Source organism: Hemitrygon akajei, chromosome 7 (assembly GCF_048418815.1).
Source record: "Hemitrygon akajei chromosome 7, sHemAka1.3, whole genome shotgun sequence".
Lineage (NCBI taxonomy): Eukaryota > Metazoa > Chordata > Chondrichthyes > Myliobatiformes > Dasyatidae > Hemitrygon > Hemitrygon akajei.
In genome coordinates, this window is record NC_133130.1 from 107899188 (window position 1) to 107925342 (window position 26155).

The 26155-nt window shown below is 43.1% G+C and overlaps 1 protein-coding gene across 3 annotated transcripts in view; it reads left to right on the forward strand.

Annotated features, from left to right (window-relative positions):
* tmem181 (transmembrane protein 181) overlaps positions 1-26155 on the forward strand; it is a 117097-nt gene that overhangs the window by 47710 nt on the left and 43232 nt on the right. For all 3 annotated transcript variants that reach the window (XM_073051663.1, XM_073051664.1, XM_073051665.1), the window contains exons 8-10: positions 14628-14727; positions 17567-17697; positions 17880-17971. In XM_073051663.1, the coding sequence (XP_072907764.1) occupies positions 14628-14727; positions 17567-17697; positions 17880-17971 (323 nt within the window). The remainder of the gene's footprint in view (positions 1-14627; positions 14728-17566; positions 17698-17879; positions 17972-26155) is intronic.

A 26155-nucleotide genomic window follows, 5' to 3' on the forward strand; every position in this document is an offset into this window, starting at 1 on the left:
TTTCCTCACTGGTCCCCTCTGCCCATAGCTCCTCTGTCCCCCTCCTTGGGACTTTCAGTCCTGTCTGGGCTGTTTGAATTTAGTCTGTTCCCGATAGGGCATTTGTGGGAATGTTCCTCCAAAGACGATTATAGGCATGGGGTTTTCCAGCCCTTGTCTTACAGTATGATCGGTACCTCCATATAGCAGTGCTTTGTCCAGTTTGATGGCTGTACTCGGACCGGTGGTTGCTGGCAGCATCTTTTTGTTTTTCTCTTTTTCCTTCTTTTTGAGTTCTTCGAGCTGCATTTGTATTAACTTTCTTTGCACCTCTTCCTGCTGCTCAGCCAACCTTTGTTTGTCTTTCCGGTATTTCTCAACCGCATGGACTACGTGGTCTCTAAATTCTTGTGGGGTCTTTGACGTTAGCCCAACCACTTCCTCCAGTTTGGATTTTACTTGTGGTGGCATTGCATCCAAAATGCTATGTCGGAACAGTGAGGTCATAAATAAGCTATTCTCCACCTCTTGCTCAGTCTCCAGTCTCCACCTTTTCAACTGGTTTTCTACGTAGGCTGCTGGGTTTTCAGTGTCTCCCACTGGATCCCCTTTTAAGGCTTTGGGGTCCACTTTGGGTGGATAAAGCTTTCTGAGGGCCTGCCATACCCTCTGCCTCACTCTGTCAAACCCATCTCCATCAGTTCTTGGGTCGTTCGAGTTCACTATGCCAGCCATTTCCATTAGTTCATTAAATTTGGAGGTTCCCATCAACCTTATCAACAGTGCCTTCAAATCTCCCATAGCCAATAATCGTCCCGCTGTTTCTTCTTCAAAGGCTCTAATCCATTTCCCTGCTCCTTCATGTAAATTGAGCAGAGTGTTTTTCAGCCCTTCTAGGTCCTGGGATCCCCAAGGGATATACTGCACTTGTCCTGATCCTTTAACTAACAACGGCATCATTCTTCCTCCTTCTTCCCACCTGCCTTGTCTCTTCTCCTCACCTGACTCCCAATCTGTCTCAGGGTATGTCTTTACTACCTCCCACACAAATGTCTCCGGGGTCCTCTTCTTCCCTTGGTCTCCCTGTGGAGTCCTTTCTTTTTGTCTTGATTCAATACTTGGTTGGCCCCTAGAGTATTTTTCGCATCTCTCTTGGTGATCCCCTCTCAGTAACTTATCCCTCAACTCTCTCTCTACTTCCGCAAGTCGCTCCCCTACTGCCTCCTTCTCCTCTTCTAGGTTTCTGCCGCCTACCTCTTCCCCACAAATTCTCGCATCCTCTCTCTCTCCACTTAACTCTTGCTCCTCCAATGAGTCACTTTCTTTTCTAGTCTGTTTATTTCTATAGTATAACCGATACTCCTCATACTCCTTTTCCTCTCTCAAGTATTTCATCCGTTCAATCTCTTCTCCCATTTCTCTCTGTACCTGTTCTATCTTTATCCTTTCTGCCTGTATCTCCTGCCATATCGCCGCTTTTTCCTTCTCGTATTGTTTTTTCTCTTCCTCATTATCCCAAACCTGTACTTCTCCCTGCATGTTTACTGTTCCCGTCAGCAGGGGGCACTGCTTAGGGGTTCCTTCCTCATTATAGGGAGGGGGTTTTTCTGTTTCTTTCGCATCTGGGTACGGAGCCGAAGCCAGCTTCTCACCGTACCCTTCTCTCTCTCTAACAGGTTGTTTCTCCAGCACCTTAGTGTTTTCCTCGCTTGTAATCAATATTCTACCTGTCCTCCTCAGCCTTTCTCCCTCCGTTCTGAAGAGTTTTAGCACTTCCATTTCTCGTTCTCTTTTTTGCCCTCTTTTCTTAGATTTATCTTTTGGTTTGTAATTTTTAATTAGTCCCTCCATTTCTTTGCACAAACTTACATCAAACGTTCCTTCTCTTGGCCACTTTGTGACCAGGTTTTTGGTTCTTTTTTCCCATTTTTCTGAAGTTTTTGTGATCTCATTTTTAATTAACGGGAATTTTTTGTTCAGAATCTCTACTGCTGTTCCTTTACCTGTCATGTTATTCTCTCTTTTAAGGTATTTCAGAGATTAAGTTTGTTTACTGGATAATATTTACTCTAATTCTATGCCTCGTCTAACACCTCGCCCGTTCAGTCCTAGTCTAATACCACGTGGACTTTTTCTTCCTATAACACCACGTGGACTTTTTCTTCCTATAACACCACGTGGACTTTTTCTTAACTAAACTTACTCTAATTCTACGCCGAGTCTAACACCTCGCCCGTTCAGACCCTTATCTCTTAAGGCGGTATCCACGAGGATTTTCTACTCTAATTCTATTCTATTTTCCTTTCCCTGCCCGTTCAGCCCTTCGTTTCATACGAAGCGGTACCCACAGGGATTTACCAACACCACGTGGACTTTTTCTTAACGTCTTATTAACTTATTTGTACTTACTCTTACTGCAGTGTTCTTGAGCAATCCTCTGAGCCTCCTCTGTTAACCCCCAATTCTGCCAGATTCTTTGGACCAGAGAGACCCTTTGGCAGTGGTTCCACACTTCTGAGACTCCAAGACTTCCCCAAAGCCAACAGAATTCTTAGTCCAAATTGTTGCAAAAAGCACTTTCCTTTTGTTTGGGTGCACCCTTAATTCTGTTAGCCTTGTGGGGGTCCCTAGAGGACTGGGAAGCGTCCCCGATCTGCCGTTTCCTTTCCGCGGGTCTCTATCTGGTCCTGCCGCGGTCGCCAATTTTGTCGTGGTTTTTCTTGCCTCACAAATGAGCAAGAGACGCAGAAGATTCTTCAAGAAGGGTTAAACTTTAATTTGCAAATCAAAGCTGAGACAGTCATTGAGCTAGTCGCTGATTGCCCCCCGACCTCCGGACACCGCAGTTTTTATAGCAATCTCCTGGTCCAGTTGTATTAGCATATGTAATCGATCTATAGTTGCATATTACACGTACTGCACATACATCATGTCCCTTTTGTTCCTATCAATTGGCTTAATCATGTTCTAATCTACATCTCTTAGCTACCTCTCATTAACACACCATTGTCTTCTACATTTTTAAGACTTCAGTCTCCTACCAAATTGGATACATGCATAGCAAATAATAGTCCTAGGATTATGTGACTTACCGTAAATTCCGGACTACAGAGCGCACCTGATTATTAGCCGCAGGCTCTAATTTTAGAAATAAAATCAATTTTTTAATTGTAAAGGCCGCACCGGATTTTAGGCCGCACCGCTACTTTTAAATATACATACGTATCGGTAACACAAATTACGTTGCATATACTTTTTTACTGAACAGCACGAACAACATTCCAATATCTCCTAGCGACTGGTAAAAATATATATATTGCAGCCTACCAGGAAAAGTTATTGATCGACTTTAACTTAAAAGCAGCGTTTTCGATCGGGTCTAATCGGGTCTGACGCTTGCGCAATGCGATCGGGTCTAATCGGGTCTGACGCTTGCGCATTGCGATCGGGTCTAATCGGGTCTGACACGCTTGCGCAATGCGATCGGGTCTAATCGGGTCTGACGCTTGCGCAATGCGATCGGGTCTAATCGGGTCTGACGCTTGCGCATTGCGATCGGGTCTAATCGGGTCTGACACGCTTGCGCAATGCGATCGGGTCTAATCGGGTCTGACGCTTGCGCATTGCGATCGGGTCTAATCGGGTCTGACGCTTGCGCATTGCGATCGGGTCTAATCGGGTCTGACGCTTGCGCAATGCGCTCGGGTCTAATCGGGTCTGACGCTTGCGCATTGCGATCGGGTCTAATCGGGTCTGACACGCTTGCGCAATGCGATCGGGTCTAATCGGGTCTGACGCTTGCGCATTGCGATCGGGTCTAATCGGGTCTGACGCTTGCGCATTGCGATCGGGTCTAATCGGGTCTGACGCTTGCGCAATGCGCTCGGGTCTAATCGGGTCTGACGCTTGCGCATTGCGATCGGGTCTAATCGGGTCTGACGCGCTCGGGTCTTGCTTCGAGTATTTTCCATGTTGATGAGGGTGAGTACAAATGACTGATTTACAATAATTTAATTGTGAAAGTGCGCTTGATTTATCGTACAATTTCATTGGACCTCTGTGAACTACTCATCAATTTTATTGGTCTACTGTTACGAGGCAAAATGTTTACGAGGCGGCATGAAAAAAAAACCATGTATTAGCCGCTCTGGATTATAGGCCGCAGAGTTCAAAGCTGTTCAAAATGTGGGAAAAAAGTAGCGGCTTATAATCCGGAATCTACGGTAATTATGTTCTAATCTATATCTCTTAGCTACTTCTCATTAACACATCATTGTCTTCTACATTGTTAAGATTTCAGTCTACTAAATTGAGTACATGCATAGCAAATAACTGACTCCATAGTTAAAATTTATACTTTTATACTCCAATAAATCAGCATGGTTTTGTGCAGAGGATCTAGTTGTGCAACTGCATGAGTTTTGAATTAGAGCGGTACAACAGAGGAATGGGCCTTTCAGCCCACAGTGTGGTGCTGAACTAATTAAATTAAACTAATCCCTTCTGCTGTCACAGTTCATATACCTCCATTTTCTGCACATTCATGTGCCAATTCAGGAGCCTCTTAAACAACTCTTTCATATTTGCCTGCACCACTGTTATCCCTGTCAATCGATTGTAGGCACTCGCCACCCTCTGTGTAGAAAACAAAATCTGCTCCACATGTCTCCTTTGAACTTGGCTCGTCTCATCTTAAATGAAAGTATTGGACATTTTGACTATAATAATAAGATATCTATTTATGTCTCTCATAATCTTATAAACTTTTAACAGGTTTCCGTAAGACATAGGAGCAGAATTAGGCCATTTGGCACACTAAGTCTGCTTCGACATTTAATCATGGCTGATCCTTTTTTTTTAACCCTCCTGAGCCCCACTTCCCAGCCTTCTCCCCATAACCTTTGGTCCCATGTCCAATCAAGAACCTACCAAACTCTGCCTTAAATACCCCAATGATCTGGCCTCCACAGCTGCCTGTGATAATAAATTCCACAAATTCACCACCCTTTGGCTAAAGAAAATTTCTTCACATCTGGACACCCCTCTATCCTGAGGCTGCTCCCTAGACTCCCCCACCACGGGAAACATCCTTTCCACATTTACTCTGTCCAGGCCTTTCAACATTCGAAATGTTTCAATGAGATCCCCCCCCCCCCCCCCCCCACCATCCTTCTGAATTCCAGCGAGTACAGACCCAGGGCCATCAAACGATCCTAGTAAGATAACCCTTTCATTCCTGGAATCATCCTTGTGAACCTCCTCTGGACCCTCTTCAATGCCAGCACATCTTTTCTAAGATGAGGGGTCCAAAACTGTTCACAATACTCAAGGAGAGGCCTCACCATAGCCTTATAAAACCTCAGCATCACATCCTTGCTCTTGTATTCTAGACCTCTTGAAATAAATGCTAACATTGCTTTTGCCTTCCTCACCACCAATTCTACCTGCAAGTTAACCTTTAGGGTATTCTGCACAAGGGCTCCCAAGTCCATTTGCACTTGGATTTTCTCCCTGTTTAGAAAATAGTCTGCACATTTACTTCTTCCACCAAAGTGCATGACCATGCATTTTCCAACATTGTATTTCATTTGCCACTCTCTTGCCCATTCTCCTAAACTGTCTGAAGTCCTTCTGCAGCTCACCTGTTTCCTTAACAGTACTTGTCCCTCCACCAATCTTCGTATCATCTGCAAACTTGACAAGAAAGCCATCTATTCCATCATCTAAATCATTGATATACAGCATTAAAAGAAGCACCATTAGTCATTGGCAGCCAACCAGAAAAGGATCCTTTTATTCCTACTCGCAGCCTTCTACCAATCAACTAATGCTCTAAGCATGCCAGTAACTTTCCTATAATAGTTCTAATTTGATAAACAGCCTCACGTGTGGCACCTTGTCAACGGCTTTCTGAAAGTCCAAATATACAACAACTGCATCCCCTTTATCTATCCTATGTGTAATCTCCTCAAAGAATTCCAATAGGTTCTTCAGGCCAGATATTCCCTTCAGGAAACCATGCTGACTTTGTCCTCTCTTGTCCTGTGTCACCAAGTACTCCATAACCTCATCCTTAACAATTGACTCCAACATCTTCCCAACCACTGAGGTCAGGTTGACTGGTCTATAATTTCCTTTCTGCTGCCTTCCTCCTTTCTTAAAGAGTGGAGTGACCTTTGTAATTTTCCAGTCCTTCGGCACCATGCCAGAGTCTAATGATGTTTGAATGATCATTATCAGTGCCTCCACAATCTCTACCGCTACCTCTTTCAGAACCCTCGGGTGTAGTTCATCTGGTCCGGGTGACTCATGTACCCGTTAGGTCTTTCAGCTTTTTGGGCACCTTCTCCCTTGCAATAGTAACTGCATTGACTTCTCTTCCCTCAATATCTGATACACTGCTAATGTCTTCCACAGTGAAGACTGCAAAATACTCATTTAGTTCATCTGCCATCTCCTTGTCACCTGTTATTATTTCTCCAGACTCATTTTCTGGCGGTCTTATATATCTCATTTTCTGGCACTCTCATATCTCGTTTACTTTTTACATATTTGAGCAAGTTTTTACTATCCACTTTGATGTTGTCTGCTAGCTTACTTTCATATTTCATCTTTTCCTTCCTAATGATTCTTTTAGTTGCTCTCTGTAGGTTTTTAGAAGCTTCCCAATTCTGTCTTCCCACTAATTTTTGCTTTGTTGTATGCCCTCTCTTTTGCTTTTACATGAGCTTTGACTTGCCTTGTCAGCCACGGTTGTACTGTTTTGCCATTTGAGTATTTCTTTGTTTTTGAAATACATCTATCTTGCACCTTCCTCATTTTTCCCAGAAACTCACACCATTGCTGCTCTGCTGTCATCCCTGCCAGCATCTCCTCCCAACTTACTTTGACCAACTCCTATCACACCACTGTAATTTCCTTTACTTCACTGAAACACTGCTACGTTAGAATTTGCTTTCTCCTTGTCAAATTTCAAGTTGAACTCAATCATATTGTGATCACTGCTTCCTAAAGGCTCTTTTACCTTAAGCTTCCTAATCACCTCTGGTTCATTCCATAACACCCAATCCAGTATAGCTGATCCTCTAGTAGGCTTAACGTCAAACTACCCTGAAAAGCCATCTCATAGGCATTCAACAAACTCAATCCCTTGGGATGCATTTCTAACCTGATTTTCCAATTGACCTGCATGTTGAAATTTCCCATGATTATCATAGCATTGCCCTTTTGACATACCTTTTCTATTACTTATTGCAATCTGTGGTCCACATCGCAGCTACTGTTGGGGAACCTGTATTTAACTGTCATCAGGGAACTTCTACCTTTGCAGTTTCTTAACTCAGCCCACAGGGATTCAACATCTTCTGATCCTATGTCATATCTTTTTACTGATTTGATGCCATTCTTTACCAGCAGAGCCACGCCACCCCCTCTGCCAACCTTCCTATCCCTCCCATGCAACGTGTAACCTTGGATATTCAGCTCCCAGCTACAACCATCCTTCAGCCACGATTCAGTGATGGCCGCATCATACCCAACAATCTGTAAAAGTGCAACAAGATCATCCAGCTTATTTCTTATACCCCGTGCATTGAGATGTCACACTTTTTGAGTGCTGCATTTACTACCTTTCTTGATTCTGCATCCCTAATACACTGATACTCACCCTGCTGGCTGCAATTATGTCCCATCATCAGCCTGCCCTTCCTGACTGTCTGACTGCACACTATCTTTGCCTTTTTACCATCCACCCCATCCTGAGCCCCTTCACCCTGATTTCCACCCCCTTGCCAAATTAGTTTAAACCCTCCCCAACAGCTCTAACAAACCTGCCTGTGAGAATATTGGCTCCCCCCCAGGATCAGATGCAACCTGTCACTTTGGAACAGGTCATACCTCCCCCAGAACAGATCCCAATGATCCAAGAAGCTGAAGCCCTTCCCCCTGCACCAACTTCTCAGCCACGCATTAATTTGCCGAATCATCCTGTTTCTACCCACACTGGTGCGTGGCCCAGGCAGCCATCTGGAAATTACTGCCCAGGAGGACATGCTTCTCAGCTTTCTACCCAGCTCTCTAAATTCTCTTTTCAGGACCTCTTTTCCTTCCTATGTCATTGGTACCAATGTGTACCAAGACATCTGGCTGCTATCCCTCCCTCTCTAAAATGTTGTAGACGTGATCCGAGATGTCCCTGACTCTGGCACCTGGGAGGCAACATACCATTTGAGTGTCCCGTTCAAGTGCCCATCCAGGTGTCCCATTCACAGGTCCCCTGATGCTTCAAAGAAAATGATCCAAGTTTGTCAAACCACACAAAAACCACAAAAGCTGCTTCAATAAAGTCAGTATCTTGATAAACCTCCTCTCCACCCTGTCTAAAGCCTGCACATCCTTCCTATAATTTGGCAATCAGATATGAAAGCAATAGTCCAGATGCAGCCTAACCAGAGTTATATAAAGCTGCAACATAATCTTTGACTTTTGCACTCAGTGCCTCGACAAATAAAGGCAAATATGCCATATGTGTCCATAACAGCATAAAAATATGGTAGTAGAATCAGGCCATTCAGTCCATCGAATCTGCTCTGCCATTCTATCATGGCTGATTTATCATCCCTCTCAACCTCCTTCTCCTGCCTTCTCCCTGTAACCTTTGACACTTTTACTAATCAAGAACTTATCAACCTCCTCTTTAAATATACCCAATGATTTGGCCTCCATAGCCACCTGTGGCAATGAATTCCAAAGAATCATTACCCTCTGGCAAAAGAAATTCCTCCTCATCTCTGTTCTAAATGGATGTCCCTTTATTCTGAGGCTGTGACCCCTGGTCCTAGACTCCTCCACCATAGGAAACATCATCTTCACATCCATTCTGTCTAGGCCACTGAATATTCTACTGGTTTCGAATACATCCCCATTTATTCTAATAAAATCCAGTGACTACAGACTTAGAGTTATCAAATGCTCCTCATACATTGCTCCTCATACATTAATTCTTTCATTCCTGGAATCATTTTTGTGAACCTCCTCCGGACTCTCTCCAATGCTAACACATCTTTTCTTAGATAAAGGGCCCAAACCTGCTCACAATACTGCAAGTACTGTCTGACCAATGCCGTATAAAGCCTCAGCATTATATCTTTGCTTTTATATTCTAGGCTAACACTGTATTTGCCTTCCTCACCGCCAACTTAACCTGCAAGTTAATCTTTAGGGAATTCTGTACGAGGACTCCAAAGACCCTTTACATTTTGTTTTCTTAATTTGCTCCCCATTTAGAAAATAATCTACACCATTATTCCTTCTACCAAAGTGCATGACCGTAAGCTGCTCTACATTGTATTCCATCTGTCACTTCTTTGCCCAAATTCCTAATCTGTCTAAGTCCTTCTACAGCCTTCCTACTTTTTCAACCCTTACCTGCCCCTCCACCTAACACACAGAAAGTACTAAATGAACTGAGCAGGTCAGGCAGCTTCTATGGAGAGAAATAAAGAACTGACGTTTCAGGGCCAATACCCTTCATCAGGGTCTTTACCATCCTACAGGCAGTTTAGAGAGCTATTAACTTGGACCCCAAGATCACCCTATACATCAACAGTGTTACAGGTCCTAGACCTTTACATTCAATCTCCTAAGGTGCAACACCTCAAACTTGTCAGGATTAAGGTCTATCTGCCATTTCTCTGCCCATATCTACAACAGCTATCTGCCCATTGCATATTGGTTGGTTGGTAAGTTGATGGAGAAGATCCTGAGAGGCAGGATTTATGAACATTTAGAGAGGCATAATATGATTAAGAATACTCAGCATGGCTTTTTCAAAGGCAGGTTGTGCCTTACGAGCCTGATTGAGGTCTTTGAGGATGTGACTAAACACTTTGATGAAGGTAGAACAGTAGATGTAGTGTATATGCAATTCAGCAAGGCATTCGATAAGGTACCCCATGCAAGGTTTATTGAAAAAATAAGGAGGCATGGGATCCAAGGGGACCTTGCTTTGTGGATCCAGAATTGGCTTGCCCACAGAAGGCAAAGAGTGATTGTAGATGGATTATATTCTGCATGGAAGTCGGTGACCAATGGTGTGCCTCAGTGATCTGTTCTGGGACTCCTTCTCTTCGTGATTTTTATAAATGACCTGGATGAGGAAGTGGAAGAATGGGTTAGTAAATTTACTGATGTCACAAAGGTTGGGGGTGTTGTGGATAGTTTGGAGGGCTATCAGAAGTTACAGCGGGACATTGATAGGATGCAAAACTGGGCTGAGAAGTTGGCAGATGGAGTTCAACCCAGATAAGTGTGAGGTGGTTCATTTTGGTAGGTCAAATATGATGGCAGCGTATAGTGTTAATGGTAAGACTCTTGGCAGTGTGGAGGATCAGAGGGATCTTGGGGTCTGAGTGCATAGGACAGTCAAAGCAACTGTGCAGGTTGACTGTGTGGTTAAGAAAGCATACGGTGCATTGACCTTCATCAATGGAATTGAGTTTAAGAGCCGAGAGGTAATGTTGAGCTTTGTAGGACCCTGGTCAGACCCCATTTGGAGCACTGTGCTCAGTTCTGGTCACCTCACTACAGGAAGGATGTGGAAACTATAGAAAGGGTGCAGAGGAGATTTACAAGGATATTGCCTGGATTAGGGAACATGCCCTATGAGAATAGGTTGAGTGAACTTGGCCTTTTCTCCTTGGAACGACGGAGGATGACAGGTGACCTGATAGAGGTGTATAAGATGATGAGAGGCATTGATTGTGTGGATAGTCAGAGGCTTTTTTCCAGAGCTGAAATGGCTAGCACAAGAGGGTACAGTTTTAAGGTACTTGAAAGTAGGTACAGAGGGGATGTTAGGGGCAAGTCTTTTACACAGAGGCTGGTGAGTGCGTGGAATGGGCTGCCGGCGACAGTGGTGGAGGTGGATACGATAGGGTCTTTTAAGAAACTCCTGGATAGGTACATGGAGCTTACAAAATTAGAGGGCTATAGTTAACCCTAGGTAAGTTCTAAAATAGGTGCATGTTTGGCACAGCATTGTGGGCTGAAGGACCTGTATTGTGCTGTAGGTTTTCTATGTTTCTACCTATACTTCGGCAATCTTCTACAGTATTCACAAGCCTTTGTATTGTCTGCAATCTTTCTAAGTTCCACATATCACTACATTCTGCCTTCAGTGGGCAAGCCAATTCTTAATTGAGTTGGCCAACTTACTCTAGATCTTATTCTTCTTAGTCTTCTGGCTGAGCTTCCCAAGAGGAACCATGTTGAATCACTTTCTAAAATCCACACTGACAACGTCCGCAGTTGGACCTTCATCAATTACCTTCATAATCTCCTCAAAATACTCAATCAAGTTTGTAAGAAATGACTTACCACACACAAAGCCATGCTGATGGTCACTAATTAGTTCATGGTTTACCAAATACTCATAAATTCTATCCTTAATGGACTACTCATTTAGCTTCCTTGCTACTGACATGACTCATCAGTCTGTAGTTTCCAAGATTATCCTTTTTTCCCTTTTTGAACTAAGAAATACCATTAGCTACTCATCACTCCTCCAGGACCTCACTTATAGCTAGAGAGGACACAAATATCTTGGTCAATATCCCAGCAATCTCATCTCTTGCCTCTTCTATAACCTATGGGGTATATCCCTCAGGCCCTTGGGACTTAACCACCTTAACGTTCTTCAAGAGACCAAACAGTACCTCTTTCTTCTTCTCAACATGCTCTAGCTTATTAGTGCACTCCACATTGATCTCACTATGCTCCACGTCCTTCTGCTCGGTGAATCCCTACATGAATGCCTATGCAGTGTGCACATTTAGGACTAATGTATTTCCTCTGCCTCGAAGCAAGTGTTCTTTATTCCTGAGTGGTCCTACCCACTCTCCAGTAATCCTCTCTCTCAACGTGTATAGAGAATACCTCAGGGTTCTCTTTAATCCTACTTGCCAAAGACTTTTCATGGCCCCTCCTGGCTTTCCCAACTCCATTGTTAAATTTTTGACTAGCTTCTTTATAATCCTCACGACTCCAGTTGACGTTAGCTTCTTGTATATGTTTCACCTTTCTGACTAAATTCACCACCCCCTTTGACATTCCAGGTTAGAACATAAGAACATAAGAGATAGGAGCAGGAGTAGGCCAATCGGCCCCTCAAGCCTGCTCCGCCATTCAACAAGATCATGGCTGATCCAATCTTAACTCTAGTTTTCACCAAATCCCACAAGGCAACAGTGCCAACCAACAGGGCACCATGCCGCCCATTTTATTTTATTATTCATCCCGCCCAAACCCATGTGATCACCTGGGGGAAAAAAACTGAGTTGCCAATTGAGGAGAAAAAATCTGGAAAATTCCTCTCCGACCCATCCAAGCTATCGAAAACTGGTCCAGGAGATCACATGGCTGATCTAAACCTAGCCTCATGTCCACTTACCTGCTCGCTCACCGTATCCCCTAATGCCATTTTTATCCAGGAAAATGTCTATCTCCGTTTTGAATTTATTGAGTGTAGCAGCTTCCACAGCTCTCTGGGGCAGTAAATTCCACAGCCCCACTACCCTCTGAGTGAAGAAATTTCTCCGCATCTCAGTCCTGGAACGGCATCCCCTTATTTTAAGATTATGCCCCCTAGTCCTAGTTTCACCCATCATTGGGAACATTCTCCCCGCATCCACCCGATCAAGCCCCTTCACAATCTTATATGTTTCAATAAGATCGCCTCTCATTCTTCGGAACTCCAATGAGTAGAGTCCCAATCTACTCAACCTCTCATCATACATCAACCCACCCATCCCCGGAATTAACCAGTGAACCTTCTCTGCACTGCCTCGAGAGCCAGTATGTCCTTTCTTAAATATGGGCACCAGAACTGCACGCAGTACTCCAGGTTCTGTTACCTTACTGATTCTCCCAATGGTAGATGTTTCAAATAGTCTCTGACAACCAAGTTAGCTCCTGGCTATCGCTACTAAGCCTTGTGGAACCATTTCTACTGATGGGAAGGGGCAAAGGAGATTTACTATCGTCTTAAAACCAGTTGCTGTGAGCAGATAGGGCTTTTCAGTCATGGTAGGCAGTTCATCTAGGACAAGGAACTTCAACCTCAGCTGCCTGGCAGCTTTACCAATTTATGGGGAAACCTGAGGAAACATCCAGAGCTGAAGTCCCTAAGGCAGTCCTATATTGTGTTCAATGCTGACTGACAATTCCTGTGACATTGCTGGTTCCAAACTATATTGGTCTCTGCCATTCCTTTGGATTCATCAACTGGATGGAGAGAGGGATTTTGTTCTGCATATTATACTGCCCTAGCTTGCTTACTGGTTTACACATAGACAGCAAGAACATAACATTCATTGTCAACCCTGATCAACAGAGGGCCTCAGTTGTCACGTGTACTTGCCCAAAAACAGCTGTTCCCAATGAACTCTTCCTAGTTCCTGGTTAATACTCTCATAATTTGCCTCCCAAATTAACATTCTCCCGCCAGGTCTATAACTTAGCCTTTTTCATAGTTATCTTAAAATGTAAGGAACCGTTGAAAGGTCAGTCACTAGTTCACCATAAGAAAGACTTATAAGAATAAGTCACCAAGCTCATTTACTAATACCAGGTCTGGTGTCATCCCTCGATATTGATTGGCCATTTTCCTGACCTGCTGAGTTCTTCCAGCATGTTGTATGTTGCTCCAGATTCTATCATCTAATGTCTCCTCTCTGACAGTACTTCACACCTTTTCCTTCCATCTCATCAAGCATTATCCTCGTTTGTGAAGGCAGTTGCAAAATATTCAGTAGGAACCTTCCTCTCATCCTCCTTACACACAGGTTGGTTTCGTCCCCAATAGAATCCCAGTCTTATCTTTGTTTAATTCTTTTATTATTTTACTTGTTTTCTTACCACCTGCTTTCCAAAGTTTCCTTTTAATTCCATTGTTCTGCATTTGATGATCCTCCAAGCTTTCTGTTCTTTTAACTTGTCTGTCTGAGATGACCTTCCCTTTGTTCACTGTGTTCACCTCATCTAAGGGTTTTAGATTGAGCAGTCCCACCATATTTTCGGAGGAGGATCTGAATCTCCTTATTGAAAGCCTTCATTACTCTGAAACTGAGTCATCCTCAGACCACTTCTCTGCTGAAGTTGGCCTGCCCAATTTAGAAAGTTTACTCCTATTTTTCATTGGTTCTTTTCCATAATTATGCTAAATTGAACTGAACTATGGTAAAGTAGATCTTCTGCAGAAACTTCTTCCACAGCCAAGCTCCATTCTGTGAAGCTAACTCCAAGAATATTCCAGCCACTACTCTTGCTGTACTTGCTTACATTGGCTAACAGGTTACTCCTGAATATACTCTAGGAATTTGTGCCATTTATCCTTCTTACACGATCGCTCAGTGTTACTATTATTTTTCTAGTTGCTACATGGAGCATCTTGGAGCATTTTCTATTTTTAACCTTATTTGATAATCATTTAACACATCATCACATCTAGCAGTTGTATTTAAAACTGGTGGTTGGACATATTTTCCTTAATGACAATGTGATGTGTTGCTCTACAGTTTGTGGTAATGTCAACTGAAGTGTTTTCATTCCTGAGATGGCCATCTCTGAAGAGCTTTATGTTCATTCCGCAGTGCCTGTTCGCTCACTCTTTGAGGAAGTTTTCAATGCGAGATTGGGCGATTGAACAGAAATGGATGTCCATCTTATTGCCGTTGTTACTGCTTTATAATGGTATGTATCATTGATGCACATTGGAAACTGAGGAATCCATGCCTGCAGTCAATCCCATTTGGAGATTACGAATCCCAATTTATGGTCTGCTCTGAAAATCTCAGGAATTCCATTTTATGTATAGCATGTTCCATTGGGGGATCTCGGAAAGCCAGACTGGAGGAATGTTTCACTAGGTGATTGGGAATCCTTGCCCGCAGACTGCCTCACAGGGAGCTCATGCTGAGACCTACACGTGGTCCCATAAGGAAATAAAGAAAGAACTTGTGTGTGCGATCTCGTGGAGGAGTTAGGAAACAGAGGAAGAGACTGTTTTTCTTTATTTATTTTAAATTGTTCCCTGTGCATTGCTGCAGTTCACAGTTTATTTTATGTGAAAGTGAAGGATGGAATCCAGCTATGAACCTTCCACAACCTGAAATAATTTATTAACCTTAATCTATAACTGTAGTGCTTCTGGCCTTTCCTCATGCACATTCACCCAGAATTTGAGAAGCGTCTGTGGCTAAAATAGGGCACAATTTGTGTGACTGTTAATGACAGCGTGATATTTTGCTGCACAAGTTGTGATAGCATCAACAAATAGAGTCTTGATGCTGTACTGTATGGAGAAAGAACCTTTAGCTCATATTTGTCCATTCTAGCCAAAGTGTGCGTTCAAATCATTTATACTGAAGACAAATTCCAGAGAACATTGCAGCACAGTGCAGGTCCTCGGAGCCAACCTTTTAACCGACTCTAAAATCAAACTAACCTTTCTGTCCTAACATGATCCTCCATTTTTCTATCATCCATGTGCATATCTAAGAGTTTTGTAAATGCCCTTGATATATCTGCCTCTACTACTGAACCTGGCAGGACGTCCCATGCACCCACCATTCTCTGTGTAAAGAACTTACCTCTGACATTCCCCGTTTACTCCAATTACTATAAAATTATGCCCCCTTGTATTAGCCATTTCCACCTTGGGAAAAGTCACTAGCTATCAACTCTATCTCTGCCTTTTATCATCTTGTGCAGTTTCCCTCTCATCTTCCTTCGCTGCAAAAGAAAAAGCCCTAGCTCGCTCAACCTATCTTTATAAGGCATGCAGCCAGACAATATCCTGGTAAATCTCCTCTGCACCTTCTCCCAAGCTTCAATATCCTTCTTATAATGAGGCAACCAGAACTGAACACAATATTGCAAGTGTGGTCTAGTCAGGGTTTTATTGAGCTGCAATGTTACATCATAGCTCTTGAACATAATCCCCTGAGTAATGAAGGGCCAACACACCACTATTAACTTGCATGGCAACTTTGAGGGATCAAAGTTCCCTCTGTTTCTGCACACTGTCAGGAATCCTGCGATTGACCATGTATTCTGCCTTCATATTCAACCATCCAAGATGAATAACTTCACACAAGATACACAACATGTGTACAAGATAATGAGAGGCATTAATCGTGTGGGTAGTCAGAGGCTTTTTCCCAGGGCTGAAATGGCTAGCACGAGAGGGCACAGTTTTAAGGTGCTTGGAGGTAGGTACAGAGGAGATGTCAGGGGTAAGTTTTTTTACGCAGAGTGGTGAGTGCGTGGAATGAGCTGCCGTCGACGGTGGTGGAGGCGGAAACGAAAGGGTTTTTTAAGAGACTCCTGGATGGATACATGGAGCTTAGAAAAATAGAGGGCTATGGGTAAGCCTAGGTAGTTCTAAGCTAAGGACATGTTCGGCACAGCTTTGTGGGCCGAAGAATCTGTATTGTGCCATAGGTTTTCTGTGTTTCTATGTTTACTTGGACACGAGAATATTAGCAGATGCTGGAAATCCAAGCAACACCCACAAAATGCTGCAGGAACTCAGCAGGCCAGGCAGCAGCTATGGAAGAGGGCCCTGATAAAGGATCTCAGCCCAAAACACTGACTGTTTACTCTTTTTCATTGATGCTGCCTCCAGCGTTTTGTGTGTATCACTTCACACTTCTCCAGGCTGAACTTCATTTGCCATCTCTCAGCCCAGCTCTGCATCCTGCCGATGTCCTATTGCAATCTACAACAATCCTCCACCCTGTCCACAACTCCACTAACCTTCATGTCAACTGCAGACTTACTAACCCGCCCTTCCATTTCCTCATCCAAGTCATTTCTATAAAATAACAAAGAGCAGGGGTTCCAGAACACACTTGTCACTGCCCTCCATGGTCAGAGTAGATACCCTCCATCTACTACACCCTCTGGCTTCTATGGGCAAGCCAATTCTGAATCCACACAGTCAGGTTTCCCTGGATCCCATGACTGTTGACCTTCTGAATGAGCTTACCACGGAAAACCTTAACAAATACTTTACTAAAATCTACGTACACCACAACCACTGCTCTACTTTTGTCAGCTGCCCGCAACTAAGCCGAGCCAAGCCACCACCTTTTTGTTGACCAGAGTTCCAATATCCCTTGACATCCGGATTTACCAACTCCCCACAGCCTCGTGTTTTACTTCAACAGGAACACAGTTTTGCTTCCATTCCTGTGAAAGATTTTCAGTGAAGCATTTTCATTCCTGAGCTGGTAATTTCTGAAGAACTTTATGTTGATTCAACAGTGTTTAAGCTCAGTCTTTGAGAAAGTTTTTAATGAGAGATTGGGTAATTCAGTAGAGAGACTTATCTGTTCATTTATGGGTATGTATTTTATAAAGTAAGGAGTGAGGAATATACTGCGAACCATTTGAACTTATTGAAAGCTGAACAATCTTGAAACCTCAAAATAGCAAACTGGGACTTTGCTTTAGAAAGAGTATTTTGTTGTAGGTGTTTAGGTTTTCTAAAATATTGGACGGTGATATTATTTTGTTTTATTTTCAGACCCATTCTTCCCACTGTCATTTCTTATAAACAGTTGGTTTCCAGGAATGCTGGATGATCTTTTCCAAGCGATCTTCCTCTGTGCTTTGCTGCTGTTTTGGCTCTGTGTTTACCATGGATTCCGTGTGCAGGTACACTGGAACTTAGCAAAATGACTTTATCAACCTTTACCCTACCAGCCCTTTGTGTTACCCTACCTCCCACCTCCACCTCATGCTCGGTACCACTCCATCCCCCTTTCATCAGTGCAGCCTGTTGATTTTATGGATTTATGATGTCTAATCGTCGTTGCATGCTTTTGTTTTTCTTTCAGGGAGAGAGGAAGTTCTTAACATTTTATTTGCCTAAACTATTAATTGTTGGTCTCCTCTGGCTGGCTGCTGTGACACTGGGAATATGGCAGACGTGAGTAAGGGCATCACTTTAAACATTTGTCTTTTATGTAGCACTTAACTGAAAACTTTTTGTTTCCGATTCCCAGCATCCAGAATTTTTTTTTTTTTTTAAACTGGGAATTATTGAAGTTTAACTGTCGCCTGTATCATTTGGGGAATATTTTGTGGGTCTAGAAGAGCAACAATCAGTAATTATATCTTTGATAAATGAAGTCTTGCATCATTTAGTACATTTATAGCTTCAGATTTAATATGGCTTTGAAGTCATTGATGAAAATGTTAGTATCTTGTCAATATTTATATACAAGGTTGAGCAAACAAAAGATGATCTTTGCATTGTTGTTGTAGGTTGGGGCTTCATTATATAGTATTAAGGTAGGGCTGTTTTGTCCACCCACATTATTACTTAGCTATAGCACAACACAACAGCTTTTATGACTTCAACAATGCAAGGTATTTCAGAATGTTATGTGGGAGTATTATCAAATGAGCTTAATGCATGTTTTGAACAGAAGTGAACAGTTATGTCATTACCCAACCTGACAGTCTCCAGTGTACCTGAATGTACACTCACTGTCGCAGACGTGAGAGCGATCTTCTAGAGGGTGAACCTACAGAAAACATCAGGCTATGTCCTTAGAACCCGTGCAGATCAGGTAGCAGTGGTATTTGCAGACATTTTTAAACTCTCTCTGCTTTAGGCTGCAAATCCCTCCTGCTTTATGAAGACCACTATAATCCCGGTGCCCAAGAAAACAAGATAGCATGTGCTAATGATTACCACCCAGTAGCTTTGCTATCTCCCAGTATGAAGCTCTTTGGGAGGCTAGTCATGGCATGCATCAACTCCAGCTGTCTAGACAACCGCAGCCCTCAGCAATTTGCCCACTGCCGAGAAAGGTCTACAGCAGATGCCATCTCCCTGGTCCTACACTCATCCCGAGAGCATCTGGACTGTAAAAACACCGACGTCAAACTGCTGTTAATGGACTACAGTTATGTCCTCAATATTATTCTTCCAAGCAAACACTTCACCAAACTCCATTTCCTGGGAGTCAATGTCGCACTTTCTAACTGGGTCCTTGACTTTCTGACCAACAGCTACAATCTATAAGGATAGGCAGCAACACCTCCACCACAATAATTCTAAACACTGGTGCTCCACAAGATTGTATCCTCAGCCCCCTACTCTACTCTCTGTAAACTCATGACTGCATGGCCAGATTCTGCTCTAACTCCACCTACAAGTTTGCAGATGATACCGATGTAGTGAGCTGAATCTCAAATAAAGATGAGGCCATAGTACAAGAAGGAGATAGAGAGCTTAGTGACATACTGTTATGGTAACAACCTTCCCTTCAAAGTCAGCAAAACAAAAGAGCTGAAAGAGCTCCACTAATTTGTACCCTGCTGAAGTAAGACTTGCTATCTTTAATTCCCAGGTTTATCACTACTCATCTTCTTACAAAAGGAATAACATTTGTCACCCTCCATTCATCTGGTACTAATCCTGTGGCTAGTCAGTACATAAAGATCATCACCAAATGCACAGCAATCTCTTCCCTTGCTTCTCGTAGCAGCCAGGGGTATATCCTGCCCGACCCCAGGGACTTATCAGTCCTAATGTTTTTCAGAAGTTCCAGCACATTCCCTTTCTTAATGTCGACTCTTTTATGCTGTCTTCATAAAAATTATAGTCCCTCTCACTGATGAATTCTGAAGCAAAGTATTCATTAAGAGCATTCCCTACCTTTTCCAAATCCAGGCATGTTTCCGCTTCTATCCCTGATCGGTCCTAGCCTCACTCTAGTCATCCTCCTGTTCTTCACATATGTGCAGAGCACCTATATGTTTTCCTTAGTCTAACTTGGCAAGGCTTTGTCATGTCCCTTTCTAGCTGTCCTAAATTCATTCTCCAACTCCTTCCTGGCTACCTTGTAACTCTCTGGAGCCTGTCTGGTCCTTGCTTAAGTAAGCTTCTTTCTCCTTCTTGACTTGTTTCACATCTCTTGTCAACCATGGTTCCTTTACCCTCCCGTCCTTCCCTTGTCTCAGTGGGACAAATTTATACAGAACATCCTGCAAGTGCTCCCCGAACAATGTCCACATTTCCACTGTGCATTTCCTGGAGTCCATCTCTTCCTAGTTTACACTCCCAAGTTCCTGCCTAGCAGCATCATAATTCCTCCTCCCCCAATTAATTACTTTCCCATACCATCTGTTCTATCCCTCTCCAAGCTATCATAAAGGTTAGTGAGTTGTGGTCACTGTCTCTGAAATGCTCATCCACCAAGAGATCTGACACTTGACCTGGTTCATTGCCTAATACCAGATCCGGAATTGCCTCTCCTCTAGTGAGACGGTTCTACATATTGGGTCAGGCATGCTTTCTGGACACACCTAACAAATTCCACCCCATCTCAACCTTTTGCACTGAGCAAGTGCCAATCAATAGGGAGGTTGAAGACCTCCATGACAACAACCATGTTAAATCTGCTTCCCAATCTGTCCCTCAATGTCTCTCTTGTTATTGGGGACTGTATAGAATGCTGCCAACAGAGTGATTACTCCCTTCCTGTTTTTGATACTCGAGGTCCTGTTTTTCAGCTTCCTACCCAGCTCCCTGTATTCTCCCTTCAGGACCTCATCCCTTTTCTTACCCATGTCATTCGTACTAGTAGATACCACAAATCTGGCTGCTCATTCTCTCCTTTAGAATGCTGTGTAATTGATCCAGATGTCCCTGACCCTGGCATCTGCGAGACAACGTACTGTACCATCTGGGCATCTCTTTCACAACTACAGAATCTCCTGTTTGCTCCTCTAACTATGGAGTCCCCTATTACTACTGCACTCATCTTCTTCCCCTTCCCCTTTGAGCCACAGGGTCACACTTAGTGCCAGACACCCAGTCACTGTAGCTTGTCCCCACCAACAGTATCCAAAGCCATATATCTTTTATTGAGGGGAATGGCCACAGGAGTACTCTACACTTTCTGCCTATTCCCTTTTGCTCTCCTGACAGTCACCCAGTTACCTGTCTTCTGCACCTATCTTATCTATCAGCTCCTCACATTTGAGCTGGTGGTCATTCAGCTGCATCTCTTTGTACAGAATCCTCTTGAGCCAAAGCCTCAATTTCTCCACTCTAACACTGGCCCCTCCAGCTTTGGTCACTCTGCTTAAGCCTACCTTCTTTTATAGGGCTATGCTCAGTGTTTAATAAATCACAGTATCTTAAACCATCCTATCTACTTGTGTTACCACTTTCGGTGAACCATGATCTTGGACCCCAAGATCCACCTGGTCATGCTGCCATACTCTTCACCCCAAAAAGTACAACACCTCACACTTTCTTGGATTTAATTCCCTTTGCCATTGCTCTGCCCGTGTCTGAAACAAATCTTTGTTCTGCTATATCCTTTTCAGTCCACTACACTGTTCACAACTATTAATCTTTGGAGATAGGTGGGTTATTTTTCAGTTCAATGGTCCAATGTTTCCATTTAATATCAGAGAATGTAAATGCCTATAAGAAGTATTCACCCCCCCTTTGAAGTTTTCATGTTTTACAACATTAAATCACAGTGACTTGGCTTTTTTGACACTGATCAACAGGAAAGATTTTTCTTGTGTTCAAAATGAAGACAAATTGGTCTAAATTTATTACAATTATTAAACACAAAATAATTGATTGCATAAATACTCAGCCTTTCAAGTCAGTATTTAGTAGATGCACCTTTGGCAGCAATTACAGGCTTGAGTCTGGGTGGATAGGTCTCTGTCAGATTGCATGGGGATCTTTTCAAGTCCTGCTGTAAATTCTCAATTGGATTGAGGTGTATGCAGACTTGGCCTCTCTAAGACGTTAACTTTGTTGTTTTTAAACCATTCCTGTGTAGCTTTGGCTTTATGCTTGGTGTCATTGTCTTGCTGGAAAACAATTCTTCTCCCAAGTTACAGTTCTCTTGCAGACTGCATCAGGTTTTCTTCCAGGATTCCCCTGTATTTTTGCTGCATTCATTGTACTATCTTCACATAGCGTTTAGTCTGATGGCCAAAAAGCTCTATTTTGGTTTCATCAGACCATAGAACTTTCTTCCACCTGGCTTGTGGGTTTCCCACATGCCGTCTGGCAAATTCTAGCCTAGATTTCATCGAAGTTTTTTTCAACAGTGACTTTCTCTTTGCGACTCTTCCATAAAGCTGTGACTGGTGAACCACCCAGGCAACAGTTTTTGTATGCACACTCTCTCCCATCTCAGCCACCGAAGCTTGTAACTCCTCCAGAGCTGTCATACGTCTCTTGGTGACCGCCCTCATTACTCCCCTTCTTGCATGGTCACTCAGTTTTTGAGGACAGCCTGCTCTAGACAGATTTACAGCTGCGCCATACTCTTTCCATTTTTCAATGACTGACTTAACTGTACTCCAAAGGATATTCAGTGACTTGGAAACTTTCTTGTATCCATCTCCTGACTTGTGCTTTTCAATAACCTTCTTGCGAATTTGCTTGGGGTGTTCTTTTGCCTTCCTGGTGTAGTTTTTGCCAGGATACTGACTCACCAGCAGTTGGACCTTCCAGACACAGGTATATTTTTACTACAATCAATTGAAACACCTTAACTGCACACAGGTCTCCATTTAACTAATTATGTGACTTCTAAAACCATACGGCTGCTCCAGTGATGATTTTGTTTGTCATATTAAAGGAATGGATAGTTATGCAATCAATTATTTTGTGTTTTATATTTGTAATTAAATTGTATCACTTTGTAGAGTTCTCTTTTCACTTCGAAACAGAAGTGTCTTTTTCTGTTGATCAGTGTCAAAATTGCCAAATTAAATCCACTGTGATTCAATGTTGTAGAACAATAAAACATGAAAAATTCCAAGAGGGGTGAATACTTTTTCTAGGCACTGTATACAGTATACAACCAGAAATTCTTGCTCTTCACAGACATCCATGAAACAGAAGAAAAACCCCAAAGAATGAATGACAGAAAAACATCAGAACCCCAAAGCTTCCCTCCCTCTTTCCAAGTCATCAATGCTCACCGTCCCTTTCCCCACACTTATTCCAACAGAACACAGCAACCTCCCCTTCATCCACCATGCAATCAATAGCAAAGCTCCCAAGACTAAAAACCACTGTTCATTCCAACAGTTTGGCATCCCTCTCCCTCTCCCCCCTCCGCCCTCCCCCTCTCCCTCCTAATGTGGGAGAGAGAGGTCTCACTCCTACACATGAGAGGGGAAGCCAACATCTTGCTGTTTCTATGTTACCATTTGCAGAGTTGCTTTAGAGATTGCCTGACTTAAGAATCAGCAATATACTCACTCTCATCATAGAGAGAGAGTAATCGCTGGAGTGCAGGGGCCTCTGCCAGCTGCTGTTCGGATCGCGCATGATGCTTTAGTTGGCGACACGGGTGAGGAATCACAGTGAGAGGTCTCTAGTAGAAAGCTAGAGAGGAAATGGAATTGTAGACCAACACACACAAAATGCTGGAGGGATTCAGCAGGTCAGGATGCATGTATGGAAATTAATAATCAGTCGATGTTTTGGGCCAAGACCCTTCATCAGGACTGGAAAGGAAGTGAAAAGAAACTGGATTAAGAAAAAGGTGAGAGAGAGGAAGGGGTATTATCTAGAAGGTGGTAGTTGATGCCAGGTGGGTGGGGGAGAGAGGATGAAGTAAGAATCTAGGAGATGATAGGTGGAAAAGGTAAAGGGCTGGAGAAGAAGGAATTTGTTAGGCATGGACAGTAGACCATGGGAAGAGGGGCACCAGGGGGAGGTGATAGGCAGGTCAGGAGGAGAAGAGGGAGGCCAGAATGAAAAATTGAGAAAAAGGGATGAGAGGGGAAAAATTAGTAGTTGCAGAAATTGATGTTCATGCCATCAGGTTGGAGGCAGAAGATGAAATATGAGTTGTTGCTCCTCCTACCTGAGAGTGGCCTCATCATAGCAGTAGAGGAGGCCACAGGCCAACATGTCAGAATGAGGATAGGGAATTATAGACCAGATACTCTGACACTGGTTTTGGGGAAAATGGTGGAGTCCATTATCAATGATGGAGAAGGCAGACAGGATTGGACAGAGTCAACATGCACATGTAAAACAGAAATTACATTTGACAAATCTACTGTTCCTTTTTGTGGATGTAACTAGCAGAATAGATAAGAGAGAACTACTGGTTGTGATGTATTTGGACTTCCAGAAAACTTTCAAAAAGATACTATGAAAGAGATTGCCATGATAAAACACAGCAGGTGAATGAAGATGACAAAGACACATTTGCAAAGTGTTTGGAGGTTAGAGTGGTGAAGGTCTGGAAAATACTGCACAGCTTTGGCTCTCACCTCAAACAGGGTCCAGTAGCACTGAGGGTACTCCAAAGGAGATTCTCCAGGTTAATTCCTGGGATGAGAGGGTTCTCTTGTCAAGAGAGTTACAGATTCATACAGCATGGAAACAGGCCTTTTTGTCCATCTCATCTATGCCAACTGTGTTTGGCCCATAGCCCTCTAAACCTTTCCTATCCAGATGTCTTTTCAGTGTTGCTGATGTGCCCCCTTCAAACATTATTTCTGGTAGCTCATTCCAAATACACACTACCCTTCAGGTGAAGAAGCTGCTCCTGAAATTCCTCTTAAATCTCTTGCCTCCGATCTTAGCCCTACACCCTAACAGCATTAATGGCAGTGATGTTTCACTTCCCAACAAGCACAATGCCTTTTTAAGCATGTTTTCAAAGGGAGGATAACACTACACTTGTTTAAATGTGTATAGCATCCAGTGACGCTGTGACCTTTGATGCAAAGGCCAATGTCAGCACATATTTCGAGAGGGCGAATCCTTGCAAGGTGTCAGATGTTAGCGATGTACCTGGCTGGGTACTGAAAACCTGTACAGATCAGTTGGCTGAAGTGTTCAAAGATATCTTCAACCTTTCACTGCTGTGGTCGATGTTCCCACCTGTTTCTAAAGGGCAGCAAACAAATGTGGGGTGAGTTGCTTCAAAGGCTATCTCCTGGTCAGACTTTCATCTACTGTCATGAAGTGCCTTGAGAGATTGGTTAATGCTACAATTAATTCCTGCACGAGCAAGGACCTGAACCTGCAATTCACCTACCACCACAGCAAGTCTACAGCAGATGCAAGATCTGTTTTGGAGCACATAGACAATTGCAAAACATACATCAATTACAGTTCAGTATTAAATGCCCCAATTAACAAGTTTAAAAACCTGCGTGTTTTTTTAAAATCTTCTACTACAACTAGATTCTTGAATTCCTTATCGGGGACCATAGTCAGTGCAGATTGGTAATAACATCTCCTTGCTGATTATTAACACAGGTGTACCTCAAGGATGTGTGCTTAGCCCACTGTTCTACTCTCTTTACACTCATAACAGAGTGGCTAAGCACAGTTCAAACATCATCTATAAATTCTCCAATTACACCATTGTGTAATAATAATAAACCTGATTCTGATTGTTGGTAAAATCTTAAATGGCAATGAGGAAGCATAGATCAGCTGGTTGAGTGGTGGTGCAACAACAGCCTTGCACTCAACTTCAGCAAGACCAAGGAATTGATTGTGGACTTCAGGAAGGAGAAGATTGGAAAACATACATCAGTGGTGGATAGGGAGAGCAGCTTCTAGTTCATGAGTGTAAACAACTTGGGTATCAATCTTGGGTCAGATATGTTGATGCCATCATGAGGAAAGCACACCAGCAGCTCTACTTCATTTGGAGTTTGAGAAGATTCAGCATGTCATTGAAGACTTACAAATTTCTACAATGCATGGTGGAGAGCATTCACAGTTGTAAGGTATAGAGACTCCAGAGGCTGCTGAGGAGTGTAGACTCAGCCAGCTCCATCATGGACGCATCCGTCCGCACCATCAAGGTCAACAATAAGGCAGAATCCAATACCAAGGAGCTTCTCCATCTGGGACATGCCCTTTTCCAGTTACTACCATCAAGAGGGAGTACAAAAGCCTGAAAATTAACCCTCAATTCATAAGTAGCTTGCACTCTCCACCATCAGATGTCTGAATGGTCCATGAACGCAACCTCATTATTCCTTTTTTTAATCAAATATTTATTTTAGTATTTTGTGGTTATTTTATGTCTTTGCACTGTGCTACCACAAAACAACAGATTTGATATCATCTACAGTA